The 16980-nt window shown below is 39.0% G+C and overlaps 3 protein-coding genes across 4 annotated transcripts; 1 reads left to right on the top strand and 2 right to left on the bottom strand.

Annotated features, from left to right (window-relative positions):
- Window positions 1-609: 609 nt before the first annotated feature.
- On the bottom strand, window positions 610-4608 carry LOC131319260 (iron-sulfur assembly protein IscA-like 1, mitochondrial). The gene is made up of 3 exons (XM_058349438.1): window positions 4329-4608; window positions 1837-1954; window positions 610-1081 (listed from the first exon to the last, which is right to left on the bottom strand). The coding sequence occupies exons 1-3, from the start codon at window positions 4537-4539 to the stop codon at window positions 967-969; spliced, it is 444 nt and encodes a 147-aa protein (XP_058205421.1). The 5' UTR covers window positions 4540-4608; the 3' UTR covers window positions 610-966.
- Window positions 3192-10363, top strand: LOC131319259 (uncharacterized). 2 transcript variants are annotated; one of them, XM_058349437.1, is made up of 4 exons: window positions 3192-3197; window positions 8872-9011; window positions 9742-9790; window positions 9821-10363. In XM_058349437.1, exons 2-4 carry the CDS (start codon window positions 8909-8911, stop codon window positions 10116-10118), a joined length of 450 nt encoding a protein of 149 aa, XP_058205420.1. In that variant the 5' UTR covers window positions 3192-3197; window positions 8872-8908; the 3' UTR covers window positions 10119-10363. The 2 variants fall into 2 exon arrangements, with proteins under 2 accessions (XP_058205420.1, XP_058205419.1); XM_058349436.1 differs by having other exon boundaries at window positions 9742-10363.
- A 212-nt stretch (window positions 10364-10575) lies between these two features.
- Window positions 10576-16464, bottom strand: LOC131319258 (uncharacterized). The gene is made up of 3 exons (XM_058349434.1): window positions 15431-16464; window positions 11443-11597; window positions 10576-11082 (listed from the first exon to the last, which is right to left on the bottom strand). Exons 1-3 carry the CDS (start codon window positions 16026-16028, stop codon window positions 10828-10830), a joined length of 1008 nt encoding a protein of 335 aa, XP_058205417.1. The 5' UTR covers window positions 16029-16464; the 3' UTR covers window positions 10576-10827.
- Between the last annotated feature and the right edge of the window lie 516 nt (window positions 16465-16980).

Raw genomic sequence — 16980 nt, 5'->3', positions numbered from 1 at the left:
CGTTCGCTGTCACTTAACAAGTACTGAAAGATGCTCAAAAAGTTATATTTGCTCGCAACTCCCGTTTGATCCTGGATAAATAATCGCACCTCTGTTTTTTGCCAAGTTTTCACCTATATCCGGACTATCCTCATCAATTGAAAATTCTACAAGCTCATCTTTTAAATACTTTTGCTTGCTTTCAGTGTTGAAAAACCAAGTCGCACTTGGCCTCCCCAATATGCTTATGAATCCAGACATAATATCATATAGTAGCATTAACAAGATCAATGGCATGTATATGAAAATCTAGAAGCTCCAAAATCACTTTAGAATATACATTTATTGAAGAAAATAAGGAAAACCCCAAAAACAAAAGAAAAGACAAAAAAAATCCGTCGAGCAACATTCGAAGGCCAGACTATCCCCCAAACATTCCCATTCCTTTGTTTCAATGCACTGAAAACTGCACGATATGCCATTTAAAAAAAAAAAACTGCATGATATGAGAATTGCAATACATAGTCATGACTAATGCAGTACTTTTTGACACAGCCAGATATAGTAGGGAATGGAGGATCTGTCACATAAAACTCAACAAGCCATAACCCAAATTACTCAAAGTGAACAGAACTCAAATGGAGAAGCAAATTTTATTCCTCATATTCACATAGCCATCCGTTCCAGCTTATAAAAATCAAGACATGTACATGGCAAGATGAAAAGGAAGAGACAAATGTCCAAGATTCCAACAACCTACATACTTAGTTATGGTATTTTCGGTGTCTCTCAAAACCTATCATGCAAATAGATTGGATCTAGCCTCTAACTTCTCTCCGCGACTTCATTTCACAGCAGTGAGATCTGTCAGTAATAGTCTATGAAACATCACCCAACAAACAAGACACAAGTAAACTTGAACTTTGGAGGCATGTACAGCAATTTCTTGGAATCTTACATATCAGTAAATACAACTTTTGTCGTGATTTATGATCCTGAACTACGACCAGGTTTTGCTGCTTCTGCACTGCTTGTTGTCATGAAAGACTCTCCACAGCCACATTGCCCTTTCAAGTTAGGATTGATAAATATAAACTCAGATCTGCTCGGAAACCAAATAGAGACGTGTCAAAGGTGGTGAAAAGAAGCTATGGAGGGGGAAAATAAAAACTAAAAACCTGGATCTAACAAAATAAGGAAACTAGTGACATTCAAGAAAGATGCAGAAAGACTTCTCTCAAGCTTGTACATAATTAATGAAAGTAAACTTCAGTCATCTGAAGTTTATGGAAGACTATAGAATACGAATATGCCACCTATCAACTACCCTAGCCAAGTGGTGGTACTCAAGTGGTTACAATCTTGTCACCAGTGTCAAGGCTTCAAGCCCTGTTACTGTAATTTTGTAAATCAGATGTTTAGATAGACTTCAACTTCACGCTGATGTTATTTTGCTACTCTCAACGATTTAGGACTAAGATTAGGTAGAGGAAGTCTTCTCTTACCCCAGTATACAAAACAAAGTAAGAGGAAGTCTTCTCTTTCCCCAGTATACAAAACACAGTAAGAGGAAGTCTTCACTTTCCACGCACTACACAAAAAAGACATTGGAAAACTAACGTTGCGATATTGAGTTTTTTCAAAACTGGCTGACAATGATACCTGTGTTGTCGGCCCTATGTTCATGTGCTATTATGACATACCAATATCTCCCACATTCAAAGTAGTGACCATGCGAACAAATTCATCAAAGCGTCACTCACATATTTGCATGCAGTCCAATGTATCTTAACACAAACATGTTACAGTTGCTATTTTTCTTTTCCGGTGATTATTGACTGTTGCAATTGCTGATACCTGAGTTTGTCATCCACAAAATCCATCTTGGTTCCTATGACATGCATGAGAGCCTTTGGATCGATTAATATCTTCACACCCTTGTCCTGTACCAACTCATCAAACTTCCCTTTTTCATCTGTTAGGATGAACAAATGCTTAGACACCGATACAAATAAAAGATGAGATAACCTTATGAGCTTATCAAGCATAGATACAAGCAAATGACAATGCAACTCGAGAGAGACTGCCAGTTGGGTATAATTTAAGAAGGAAAGCATTTGGGAAAAGCCATATGGATTGGCAAACTAATCAGTCAATTACAACACTGGAATCATTAAATCAATTTGTGAGGCAGGAATAAAAAATTACTAGCAATAATGTAACTGCAAATTTTCCACAAGATTAGGCAACTAACTCTCTCCTGTGTGCATATTCTAAAGTTGAATGATGCGAAATTCAAGGGATGCAATCTTCAAAGACGAATTTAAAGGCACAGAATTGTACAATAAACCAGATCTAGATCTAAGAAGAGATGTGAACAATCTCAAATGATCTTGTTCACTTAGCAAATACAGCCAAAACCAATTGAACTAAAGATCTTAAACAACCAAGTAGTCAAGTTGTATCAGGTTCATGCCAATAGAGTCACAAACAGATGCAGTGAGAGAGCAACAAAGAGCAAAAGAGAAGATATTAAGCTAAACAGAAACCGACAACATAAGTTGGGCGAGACATACTAAGCTAAAACGATCAAAATCTCTCTTTTCCAGGCTTCGAAACTTCACAAAATAATTTTAAGCTGTGGGGGGTGAAAATGAAGCAATGTTTAGAAATCGTTAGGTGCTAGTCATTCGGAAAAGAGGCCCCTAACGCCTGGGCAGATTAGTTTGGGACTAATCAGGGCCTAGTGATTAGTCGGTTACTTTAGTTTTTCAAAAGAATGCATCCCTAGATTCCCCAAATTTTGAACTAGAAAGAAAAGAATTAAGACTATTAGAGTAGAGTAACAACTAAAAAATAACTAGTAACTAGTCAAATACAAAGTTCGATGTTCAAAAGAAAATAAAATTAAGTACTTAACACACAAAACCGACATATAATATACTTTTTTGTTTTGTGAAAATAAAACTTAACCCATGTATGTTTTAATAATACACATTTAACCCTATAACTTCTAAAAATTATGAAATAGACCCGCAGACTAGTCACCGAGTAATCCCCAACTAATTCCCGGCTAATGTACAAAACACCTAATCAACGCCTAGACCCTAAAAATCTAGGCGTTGGGTGGCTGCCAAGGCCGACTTCGAAAAAACTGAATAAAGAAAAATAATAATTATCAATTAGGGAGATAAAGACAAGGACATCTATCAGGAGGAGTACATAGCCGCAAAAGTCAGCGTTGACCTCGTACTCGGTCAACAACTGAGGTCATCAAGATGCTCGAACCCTAGACATAGTTAGCAAATGAAACATTGGTGAACTCCGCCACGAACGGTTACCGAGACCTTCATTTGAGAAGCTGCAAGTACGTGTGCCACCATAATAAGTGATCACCGTCCCATCAGTCGTAAAGGGAGTGGAGTTAGACAAGTGACCGCATAAGTTTGTCAAAGCCGTATGTGGAGGTCTCGTAGAAAGGATTTTAATGATGACACCTAAATAAGGTCAAAGGAGTGGTAACCCGGGGTAGGTGGCCAAAACTTTTCCTACAAACATATCAGAAGCATGCACACAACTAAGGTATCTGAAATGAAATACAGAGGGCACAGTTTTCCCCCGAGTGGAAACTGTCTTGACAGTCGGAAGACATTTACGGCAGTCAACACTGGCTAGAGTGTCTCTAACGGTCTTCTATTTTGCAGTCAACAGGCGGATGCAAAAAGTCCTAATCTTCTAAGCAGGAACTCAGAGGGTAGTTCCCATCACAGGGAGTCCTAAACCCAACCTCCACACAAGCTTAGAAGTGAACGCAAACCACCCCTTAGGCATTTACCCTTCATATATGGATTATAGGTACAGGAACAATTTAACTATCCCTAGATTGTTCTGCCCCGATTTCAACATCAAGCTAGTTTAAAACCCACTATAATAGTTCTGACTTCTGACATAAGAAGACTAAATCTTTACCGTGAAAGAAAATATTTTTTACCGATAAAAAAAAAAAACTGAATCTTTCCCAATTTCAAATATACTTATAATCTCATACCTGCTCTTGTTTTGTTTTGTTTTTTGAACATTCATACCCACTCGTTATAGATAAGATTCAAATTGTTCTCTACAAATAATAGTTTGAGTGTTGTGTCCGTAGCATTGTTGTAAAACTTTCAGTTGGCCCCACAAACATATATATGCATTACACAAAATTCAACATTCTCCCATACAAAAAGGCTGCCCAAATGGATATACAGAACATGACACAAAAGCAGGTATATTACTAAGAAGTACGGAGTACTAGAAAGGGGGGGGGGGGGGGGGGGGGGGGGGGGGAGAGGGGTTGGTGCCTGAACCTGCATAGTTGAGGGTATAGGATAAGCCGTTGCAACCGCGAGCCTTGACGCCGAGCTTGAGGAAAGGGCGTTGCCGCTGCTGCAGAAGGTGGCGTATTCTAGAGGCCGCCGCGTCCGACAGGGTTAGCACTTGTCGCCGGACGGCCGTTCCCGCCTTGTCGGCCGCTGCTCTCACGACTCTTGAAGAAGAACCAGCAGCACCAGCTGACATCTCTCTCCCTCTCTAGAATGTGAACCCCTCTCTCCGAAATTAATTAGGAGCCGTTTCCGTTAATCAATAAAGTCGTGGACTACATTTTTTCTTTTCTTTTTATTTAATATTTTTCTACATTTTATTAGTTTTGTGTCAAAATTTTATGTATTATTAGTTCTTTCTCAATGAAAAATTAGAAAAGTAAAAAAATTTGATTTTTATCCAAACTTTTTAAAATATCTAAGAAAACCGAGAATTATCTTTTTTTCGATGTTTTAAAAAATACTTGTATAAGAATTATAATTTTTTACTTTTCCGATTCTTTTAGTCAGGACGAACCAATAATACAAAAAAATTTGGCGCAAAACTAATAAATGCGAATTTTTTTGAATAAAGACAAAAGGAAAAAATTGTAGTCTACAACTTGATTAGCGGAAAGGGCCAGCCCCAATTCTATGACCTGTAGCACTCACACGTCGTGTCCCAAATTCTTTGTCCATCACACATTTGTGGTACCCTTCGCAACGTGTAAAATCACACAAATATGTGATAGTGTAGAGTTTGGGCACCAAATTGAAGACAGGTGGTGTCCAATGACATTGAATAATTGATCCACTTAATTAGTATTTAGCTAAAACACCCACTATTTCGGATCCACTTGTTAATGAGAGTAGTTATAGTTTGTAACGTTCGTCTAGAACGTCGGTATTGTCAAAAATTAATTTGATATGCGTCCGCTTAATTTCACTACGAGAAACGCTTTTATCTTGAAAAAAAACATTTAAATATTCATCCCACTATTTTTTTAGTATTGATGTTAGTAAATAGGTTGGTTGGATTGGATCCAACCCACGAAATTTTTTGGATGTCAGGCGGGTACCACACACGTGCTACTTTGTCGGCAATCACAGTCGTCCAAACGTATTTTGGACTATCCAGATTTATTTTCTTTCTCCCCTTTACCCGACCACTTTCTCTTCTCTTCTTCTCTTTCTAAAATTCGGACTGTGAAATCGCCGACGGGATAGCATGTGTGGTACTCGCCCGACACCCAAAAACTTCCCCGCCCACAGGTTCGTCTACATTGGTTATGTGATTGTGTTGATTACAAGCATGAGCTAGAAGAGTTTAAAGGTAATTGATTTTCTGTATTTATTAGGTGAGATTGAAATCTTGGACTTATGTTTATTTATAAATAAAGTTGCGCGAAGCAATTACTTCTCAAACCCTAGTATTTGTGGTGCAGATATTAAGAGCAGACTCTAGTAATCTTCACTACGTGGCAAGAATCGAAGACAGTGTACGTGTTCGTAATTTGTGTTTGTAGAACAAGTCTCGATTCATCGATCTCGGAAAGCTTGAAGTATTTGATCGCGCTTTATTTTGTAAGTATATTACGGGATTTACACAAAATGAAGAATTCGAGTCACAAAAATGAACTTGGAATGGGGTCATGTCATGTAAAGAGCATACAGCAGGTCACTAAGTCCATTGTCCATGTTTTTATTTTTGCTCAATAGATACAGTAAATCAAATCAAATCGGGCATCCATCCTTGGAAGAGGAGACAGAACTCAGAAGCCACAATGGGGGGGTGAACTCTCAAGTACAAAAACCAAAACCTCAAAGAGAATTAAGCTATATTCTGTGTTCATTGTGTTTAGTTTGTTTCTGGACAAATTGGTGTTGGTGCCTAACTCACATATAGCGGATTTCTAGTGTGTTTAGTTTGTTGCCGGGCAATTTGAAGGATTATGTTTGTTGCCGAGCAATTTGAAGGATTATGTGACTAAGGTTCGTGCTAAACTGGAAATATTTGGGTGATCTAAAAAAACTAGTCATATAGATTTTAGACCAAGATGTATGATACAGCTTTGCCACAAAGGGCAGAACATAGTTGTGTTTTCTCTCCTCCGCTGGCTCTGGAATTGACGACCTTATCCTCCAGTTTGTTTCCCTTATTTTTTTCTCGTTCATGGGGAGTTCCGGAATCGTGGCACGTGCTTAGGCCGGATAACACTTGCTATCGCGCACAATCAGTGGCTGGCCTTTCAGTAAGCTCTCAATGAAGGACCAACTGAGTACACGGCGAATTCTAGTCAAAGTCAGGTGTGTGTCATTTGCTCAAATTGTGCTGAATCTCACAACCACCTCTTCTTTGTGTGTCTGCATGCCTCTCAAATTTATTAACAAATGTAGTTGTTTGTGCTCATATGACGATTAGAGAGATCATTTCCTGTCTCATCGCAGCCGTAAGGGAAAGTTTACTAGGGCCACTTTCTGAAATGTGGTTATTTGTGGTCATATGACGATTCGAAGCTGTTTGTCTTCTCAAGCAGGCATTGTTCCGGCTAAATAAGCTATTTTAGCTTATTTTTTTGTTTTTATTCGAATTTTTTTCATATTTGTTAATTTCTCGTCAATTTTTGGGAATTATTGCATCATCATGACGAGAGGAATCTAAAAAGTAAATTTTTTTGATTGAAATTCAATTTTTTTTGAATAAAGACAAAAATAAGCCTATAAGTCAATTTTTTCGTTTTTATTCAAAAAAGATTGGATTTCGATCATAGTTTTTTACTTTTTAGATTCTCTCGTCATGATGATGTAATAATCCCCAAAAAATAGACGAAAAACTAACAAATACGAAATTTTTTTGAATAAAAACAAAAAATAAATCAAAATGGCTTATTTAGCCGAACGGGCTTTCGAACAAGAACTTGTGCGCTTTTGGGGTATCTCAATTAGGGTGTTTGGTACAGGTTTCTTTGTTATTTGGTCTCTGTATTGGGCATTGTATTCCTGCGTTTCTCTTGTGGAATCTCGAGATTATACCCTTGGTCATTGTTTCGTTTCTCAAAGAATTAACTTACCGAAAAAAAGGGCTTACGGCTTACTTGATCGAAGTGATTGAGACGAATGGTACAATTCTAATTGTAAGCTGTATTTGGACAAGGAAATCATTTTCCAAGTTGTTGCTTTTCTTGTTTAAAAAGGAAAAAAGGAAAGAAAAAAAAGGACCAGTATTGATACTTTTCTAGATGCTAAGATTAACCAAAAGAAGTTATCGACAAAGGTGTCGCCTGATACGGATTTACAGTTTCCTTGATGCTAAGATTAACCAGGAAGGAAGAACAAGAAGAGCGGCAGGAGAAAGAACGAATCATATGACCTTCTGTGCATGTTAAACTGTGTTAACAAAGTTGACAGATCAAATCAACGGTGGAGAAAACCTCGGTTTGAGAAATTCGGGGGGCGGTGGCCCATGCTTCAGCTTAAATTACAACTGTCCAACCGAAATTAGAGGGCAAAACCATCGGTTTGAAAAGATTTGGATACCTGATTTTTCGGCGCACAGATAACAGGATAAGATCACTTTTGGAGACAATTGGTAGGCCAGGCAGTGGTATTCTCCACTTTAGTTAAAGAGTCCACCAAGAAAAGTGAGGCCTCAAATAGGAAGATACTTTGTCCTTGTCCTTGTTGGTTTCACATTTTAGTTTACTTTTAGGGCAGGGTCCACTTTAACTCTCATGTAGTTATCGACATGTGTGAATAATTTTCTCGCAGTTCAAAACTAACAACATAATCTATTTGTGGTTTTAAAAATGTGCTGATAGACCTCTTGCCGTTATATTTTTCATTCTTATTAACGGACACAATATTAAAAGACCGATATATCTTCATCATGTCCCTTTATTCTTCTTCTTTTTTAAATCTAACCACACCATCTCCTATACCAAAAATTGAATCCAAACCGTTGATATTGTAAATTTTGACGAGTACTACATCTATATCAAAATTCAAGTCAATCAAAAAATGAAAAGCTCATAGTTGAATCGATTTTATTATGAAATTAAAATTTCAAATTTGAATTTACTAAAAATTAGATCACTAGGTTATTAATGCCTGATCAAGATGAATTTTTACAGAGGTACTCTATTCTTTATTTAATACATTATGAACGACTCAGATTATATTCTAGAGGCGTGTGAGATATACCTCCGTTAATATGTATCGAAAATATGACGGTAGGAGGTCTATCCGCACGTTTTCAAAACCACAGGTAGGTTATGTGGTCAGTTTTAAATCATGAGGGGGGTATCTGCACGTGGCGATAACCACGGGGGGTGAAAGTGGACTTTGCTCTTAGTTTTAGATTTGTTTTTTAATCATTATCCTATTTTTCTCTCCAATCATTACCATATTTCTCTAATCATTACTTTTATTTATCTCTCTACTCATTACTCCTCTCTCAATCGTTACCTTATTTCTCTCTCCACCCATTACTAAAACTAAAATATCCAAAAATGCAAAACGAATAAAGTCACTTATGAAAGATACTAAATAGGGGGTTTTTTTATTTTGATCAGCAGCATACAAGGAGGATGCAAAGAATGGGAAGTAAAGAAGTCATACTGTTCCTCATGGTCTGCCTCCACTTTTATTACCCAGCATCATGCCTTCCTCTGGGAAAGAACTTGACTTCCGGTATATTTCTCTCTTCTTCAACAATATTACATTCTCTCTCTCTCTCTCTCTCTCTCTCTCTGATTGTCTTGAAGTGAAGAAATTCAAGAAGTTGGTTTATTTCTGACTTGACTTATATCAGTTGGCTGCAATTTCAATCCAGGTAAGTTGAATTCCAATCGGGTTGCAACTGAGACCTTGTTTGAACCGAAAACCAGACAAACATCCCGCGATATGTTTATCCTTTTTTCACCAGAGAGAAAGCACACACACAAGATAATTGAATTGTTTAGAAATCACTGTTGGAAAGTAATCCAATTTCAGAGCCGAAAGTCGCCTTCATTTTCTGTTTACCTCGCATCCTTGAGTAACATGGGCTCAAAAGCTACTTACCCAAAAATAAATAAAATAAATAAATAACATGGGCTCAAAGGAATCAAGCAAAGTGGTGCTATCTTTTCTGCCATGCCATGCTTCTGTGTTGGATTTATTTAGATTCCCTGATGAAAGTTCTTGCGGCATCTTACTTTTATCAGAAGAATATTGAAGTTATAGGAATTTTTATTTTTTTTTGAGAAAACAAAAGGAAATGAAAAAAAATAAGTTTCTGAAATAAGCTGGAGAAGTCGAATTCAGGAACTTCAATACAATAGTGGTGAATCCCTAGAGCATGAATTCTCACATTTGATTATTAAGTTCGGAACTTCGATGTGGGACAAATAATGAACCTAACCTTACATTGAATCTACAGCTCGTTCGCAGGACAATGCGGGAGAAAAAGAAACAGGTGAATATAACACCTCCACTCAGATTTACCCCAAAAAAAACACCTCCACTCGCGATGGAAAAATAATAGCCCACCGCAGCAATTTTGCCAGTGGCGCCGCTGGTGGAAGAGGTGGGAGTAGCAGCAGAGGTGGCGGTGGCAGTGGCGAGGTAGCAAATGGCGGTAGCTCCACCCCCAAAACAGCAGCTGGCATCGTTCCCTTGTACGCAGCAGGCGCTGGCCACCATAACAACCACCACGGGGCCGCCAGCTGCAACCGGATTCCCGCCTTGTGGGCAGTGATCTTGGCATCTCTTGTGGTACATATTTACGTAGTACTTGGAAGTGAGAACCTAGGTTGACATCTTCAAGGCCATGGGATTGTGGCACAAATCCCACTCCAGCTCTTATTTAGCTTCACTATATGTGTTTTGTTTTGCTCCGTGATAATCAGTAGTGTTCGTTCTTTAGTTAGCAAGGTTTGAACCCCGGTAAAAGTACATGAGGATACATTGGGAATCACTGCACACGTGTGTGCAAGTGATCTTGGCATCTCTTTTGGTACATATTTATATAGTTTACTTGGAAGTGAGAACCTAGTTTGACATCTTCGAGGCCATGGGCTTGTGGCACAAATCCCAGTCCATCTTTATTTTGCTTCACTATATGTTTTGTTTTGCTCCGCGATAGTGTTCTTGTTTTAGTTAGCGTGGTTTAAACTCCAGTGTAATTCATGAATAGTGCCTACCACTGGACCACCACTCCACTTGCAACTTCACTTTATGTCAAGAATGTCCACTTTTATCACTTGCTCATCTCTTGTCAAATTCATTTGGAACCAACTTACCAAATTCCTTCAAATTCTTGGTCCTCAAATTTACAATTCCCTTACCGGGACAAAAGTTTGATTGATCTAGTTCTTCGAAGGAGTATAATGTCATTACCTTCTGCTATATGCAAAAATAAGGAATCAGAAATCGTATCGTTACTTTTCTAAGCAACATAAGAAATGAAATCAATCATCAAGAGAGAGAGAGAGAGAGAGAGAGAGAGAGAACCAACGGATGGATCTCACTCTACAATCATACGAAGCATCGAGGCCACCCGTTCTTTGTTGCTACTTGCGATGACCATGTCCAAGTAGTGCAAGGCATCCTGAGGGAGGAGGCCTTCCATGAAAAAACGAAACAGGTGGGAGTGAGTTCCCTGCATCACATCCAAACACTGCTCCAGCACCTTCTCCTGCTGCTCTCTGCTCAACTCCGCGGCTTCCATCAATGGCAGCAGCTCTCGTTCCTCCTCCTCAAAGTGTTGTTTGCAATGATCCTGCCAATGGAAACAAGTAACAAATTTTCAAACACCGAATGTGGCGATTGGTAACGAATCTTAACACACACTCACGACTCAGCACATGAAGTGGTTCTAAATGGAATCCAAATTAATACCCACGAACATGATGCTATACAAATAACAAACCGAACTTTTCGTACAGAAATTGCGTACAACAATTGACTGGCTTATAATTTGCAAGAAAAACACACACCATTGATGGTTATAGCTTCAAAAATGCCAGTGCCACATCAATCTATATAGTTTTTATTTTATTTTATTTTATTTTGCATACAGTTTCTTCGTTGACAAATCTTCGGTGGGCCATGCGATCAGTTTGAATAATGCAGAATTGACCTGTAATTTTTTCAGCCGACTCGAAATATTATATAGCGCCTCTTGGTAATCAGGGCTCCCTGAATCCAACACTCCAACGGTTTTAATGTCTTCTTTGATGCCGTTCATGATAGGCAGATCCCGTGCGTGTTCTTCATTTGCAGCTTTCGACAATCCTGTATCAATTATCATACATAAAATGAAAGATCAATACCTTACCACCAACAATTTTTCCCCCTTTTATAGAGAAAAAGCAGGATTCAGGATACAAAAGAACAAGGATTAACAAGAAATTTCACTGGAAATCCATTAGTGGAAATTTCACTGGAAATCCATTAGTGGGTCCTAGAAATCCTTTCTGTGGTTACCAGAAAATCTGTCCAAGCTAAACTCCTGAAGCCAACTATTTTCACCCGCCAGCTTCTACAAAGCAAAAAGTAGCGAAAAGAAAGTTCCGAACGAAGGTTTCCTAACTAGTTCTTTCAAAAGTCATAAAACCATTAACATCCTCGTTCTTCAAAAGCTTTGTTACGATCACATACTTCCCCATCCATTCAGGCTAAATTCTGCATAACTGTGGAATATCCAACTCCTTCTGTCGTTCAGGAAAAAACCCAAGAGGCTTCTTGAATTTATGCAGCTTATCATGTTTCCCCCCTTCCTAGGCACAAATTCTCATCAAATATCACCAAACTGCCAACTCTGTATATTCTTGCAAGTCGAAATTCAGAACCAGCAATCCAAACTAATGATGCCACAATAGCGAACTTTCTAAATTTGTTCACTTGGGTCAACAAGACATACAAAATCATCAAAACAAAACGAAGAAAGAAATTCCAGAATCTTATGAGAAAAGATTAGTGAATCCAGCTAGAAAAGAAACAACTATTTCATCTTGGGAAACAGAAGACTAACAGATATAATATCTATTCGACTTTGTCAAAGCCAACTATTTTCGCCGGCTTCCTCTGAGCATATTTTAGTTAATGTACGTAATATCTTCTCTTAAGGCCATCTCAGGGATTCCCACAATGATTTCACCATCAACTTTATAAGATGTTTGAATACATGCTTCCTAGCTGTTTCCAGCAGAAGAAAATATAGTATTAGTTAGATTTATCTTGTAAGTTCTCCAACCTAATTACATAATCGGCATTTTTGTGCTACCGCTATTTCATGTCATTGCTGATTTCTATCTTTTATGCTCATATGTCCAATGTCAATGCCACATTGGTCGGATCTACAACTGAGAATGAACTTCGTTTATTCAGGGTGAGTTTGCACGAAATTAAAAATAATTGGTATCTTTCGCATTTAGTATTTTTTTCTCTCTTGCTTTTCTTCAAAATTTATGGTATTAATCATTAAAAAATTTGACGTGAATTTACGAAAAATTCAAAAAAGATGAAACACTATGCCAAACACATCCTTCTTCTTTTCTTCTTTATGTCTTTTATCAAGTTTTGTCCAATCTAGGACCAAAATTTCGTAACAGTCTATTTTTTGTCTCTACAAGAGTAATCTTTAAAAGATAGAGCAAACGTTACAAAAGCTAAAGTGGATATTAACTATTTCCGTTTGACCAAAAAAAAATAAAGTGGATATTAACAATCTATTTTGTCTCTACAAGAATAATCTTAAGAAACAGGGCAACCATTAGAAAAACACAAGTGGAAATAAATCAAACATTCATTTATTTTTCTCTATTTTTTTGAACTTTTTCAAATTGAGTTCGTATTGTTATTCTTTTGAGTTGTCACGTTTAGGTGAATGATGACGAATTATAACAGTAGCTGACCAAACCTTAACGAAAATCCTATTGGTACCGACAGTACCATAGGGAAAATGTACCGACGGCCACCGGACGGCCGGGATCGGCCGTCGGTACATTTTCCCTACGGTACCGTCGGTACCAATAGCAGTACTCAGACCTTAAAAGAATCATTAAAGAAAAAATAAAAAATTACTCCGAAAAAATTAGTCCACACTCAATTGTCTCAAAACGTCTGCTGGCTATTTGGTTGAGTTATTGCGCTTGGGTTATCCGTAAATCTGTGTTTACTTTTCCACACAAAATACCCAAACACGCCAGGCCCAGAGGCGTTCCCTTGGATCACAGGATGGTTAGCAAATCATTATGAAATGAGAATAAATTATATTCACCGCTGGTATAAAATCTCAATTTTCTACTACCGTCTATTATGAGCCACACAGAGTGTCTATTATTGTGATTTGAACCGTTCATATTTTAAGATCTGCAATATAGTATTGCCATGCAAAAAATCAGCTTAATCGGAAGTCGATTTTAGTTTATAAAATGGACGATCTGATTTTTGTCAAAAATAATAAAGATAAACTATCCATTTTACAAAGCAAAATTTAATTTTTCGTACTCCTATTGATGTCCGATCAAGTTTTACTTTTGCATGGATACACTACTATGTGGGTTCTACAAGATGAACGGTTCAGATAAAAAATAAACACACAGTATGACCGAAAAAGGTGGAGGTGGAAAAGTGGAGTTTTCTACCGCAGGTGAAAAGAATTTAATCTTTTATGAAATTACTACTATTAACGTCAACAACTCAAAGAAATCAGTTGCATGGGACTCATTTTGAATCTTTGATGATCAATCAACCAGTTATCCTAAAATACCTGTCCTTCAGAAAAAGGAATTTCGATTTAATGTAGCAATTTATATTCCTCAAACTGGAGTATATTTCGTAATCATACTACTGGATATCTAATCAATATCATTATCCAAAACTATTCTCAACAAACTCTAAAAAAAAATACTAAACGATTATGACCATCGAACCCTCTTCCCGGAAAGCAGCCCAAACAACCAACATGACCGGCCAGGCCGCGGCCACCCCTTTACCATTATATATTATAGTGAGCGCATTATACACCCACCTTTTTGTTCCCTTCTCTTTTTCTTTTTTTACGGTTTTTATATGTCCACCTAAAAAGCTAAAGCGGATGAACAATATCCAGCTTTTTATTAGTCCTCCTTACCACTTTATTTTTTTATACATTTCGTTTTGTCTCTCTCTCTCTCTCTCTCTCTCTCTCTCTCTCTCTCTCTCTCTCTCTCTCTATTATGCTTATGCTTGGGTATTGTTCACCCACCTAAAACCAAATTGCACTCCATTATGTAGTTCCTTGCTTATTTTGCAAGTAAATCAATATTCCTCATATTTGATCAAAACAAATACTTTTTTTATACTTTTTTTTTTTTTTGAAAAAGACAAATACTCTACTACTACTTTGCTTAAGGGTCATCATCGGGCCAGGCCGGCTCAATCCACCAAGTTACTACCCAAGCCCGCCCGCAGGCTGGGCTAAGTGGGCTTTTTTCTTTTTGTGGGCCGGCTGTGTTTCTTAAGTTGAAGCTCAAGCCCGCCCACAGGTTAGCTCAATTGCCGGGCTAGCGGACCAAAGTTCGGGCGGGCTCACAGGCCGGGCCGCACAAATTTTGAAAAGAAGAGTGGAAAAAAGGAAAATTAACAAGTTTGCGTGAAAAAATTACACCCCTAATTTTTTTTGGTAAATACTACACCCCTAAATTGTTGTCCCCTAGCAGAAAAGGACAATGATTAAATAATAAATAAAAAACATTCAAACATTCTTCTTTTTTTTTTTTTTTGGCCTTGGAACATTTGAATAGAAATGACATGCAGTAAAGTTGCATATGCTTAGTCTTCAACAGCATAAGGAAGGAACGAGTATGCTCCCAAGGCCACTGATTTTTGGGCTATCGGACGGTCTTGCGGCCGGGCTGACGGGCGGGTTGATTTAAAATTCATAGGCTCAAGCACGGCCCATAAAAATTTCGGACTGGACTAACCTGCCCGTTTGACGGGCTCGGACCGGACAATAGGCCGATGGGCCGGGCGGGCTTCGGACTAAATAAGTCCTGCTTTTATACTCAGTTACTCACTCTCTCTCTCAGCATGAATCCCGATATGGTGCTACGCGGACCACGTATTAAACTTACAACACATACCTCGATCAGCCCGTTCCAGGACGGGGAACACGACCTTCTCCTCCATCTGGGCGTGCTCCAGCATCACCTCCAGCAGCTGCGAGTAGCTCCGCGCGAACTTCCTCACCTCCATCCTCGGGCTCCCCATCGCCGGATCACCGCCGCGCGCCACCCTCTTCCCTCCCCCACGCGCCGCCAGATCCTCCGCCCACCTCACCATCCTCTCCAGATGCCACACCACGCTCTTGTGCTGCGCCACCGCCGCCCTCACCACCGACGGCGTCGCGTCGTCCTCCCCGGCCCCGCCACTCCACTGCCGCCTCGTCAGCGGCGGGTCCGGAAACTTGGACTCGATGTACTGGATCAGGGCTTCCTTCGTGCCCGAAACGGCGTCGGATCCGTAGTGGAGGACCGGGGCTTGGTCGGATGGGGTGAATTGGAGCGAGACGGGTTTGCGGAGGAGGGCGAACCGGACGTAGCACGTGAGGGCGCACGTGGGCGGGCCGGTTAATCGGACGGCCGGGGATGGTTTCGGAGGTGCTTTAACAATGTCCGACGGCGCGATCTCGGCCGTCGATTTCTTCGCCGGTTTATTGGGTTTTCCGCAGCAGTTCCCCATTGGTGGTTTCAGCAATCAGTTTGGAGAAATCAAGAAATTGACAGAGGATGGAGAAAAGCAATGTAATTAATTATTATTTTTCTGGAGAGTTTTGTTGGAATTCAGGGGAATTGATCTAACCAAATGGGGATGCTTAGTTTGTAAGAAGGTGGAGAGAGAGAGAGAGAGAATGAACTAACTGAAAAGTCTGAAATGGAATCACTACTGACGAAGATTCAACAAATCTTGATGGAGAGAGAGAAATTAGTTTGTAAGAAGGTGGAGAGAGGGATAGATAGAGAGAAGTAACTGATGAAAAGGACTCGCTATTGACGAAGATTCAACAAATCTTGATGGGGAGAGAGAGAAAGTGAGATTGGCAGGTCGGATTGCTACATGAATGCATATTGTATTGTATTGTAGTATACTATTTGTGTGTATATGTGAAAGAAATTATAAAAAGTGGATATGGTAGTAGTTACTAGTTAGTTAGTTATAAAAGTGGATATTATGGCGTAATGAGAAAGGTTCTTCCCCGGTATCGGAACAAAATCACATGCAGCGGGGAAAAAGGTAACGCTTCGGCTTCACGGAGCTAGGCCGGGCGTCAGTTTGGGCTGCTGGACAGCCGTTATTTGAGTCGTTAGGAAGGCTAGCTAGCTGTTAAATTAGGCTTTAATACCACGATCGAGTAAATTACGCGAAGAAGCCATATATACGAATATCATCAGCAATCCTTGTATAAATTGAAATAGACGAATTACGGGACAAATATACTAGTAATGCTCCACGAAGAACAAACATAGCTAGGATACGCGAAATTTATAAAAATTGAACCATACATGTTACAGTAACGAAATTTCGATTAAAGGTCTACATGGATGAAGTAAAAAAGGAAGGGGAAAAATAAAAGGGATATATGGAAGGGGCCCACCCCTTTCCCTCCTTTTTGGCATCCCATTAATTTCCCTGA

Source organism: Rhododendron vialii, chromosome 3a, assembly GCF_030253575.1.
Source record: "Rhododendron vialii isolate Sample 1 chromosome 3a, ASM3025357v1".
Lineage (NCBI taxonomy): Eukaryota > Viridiplantae > Streptophyta > Magnoliopsida > Ericales > Ericaceae > Rhododendron > Rhododendron vialii.
The sequence above is the reverse complement of the archived record's forward strand: the minus strand, read 5'-3'. Positions and strand labels throughout refer to the sequence as shown.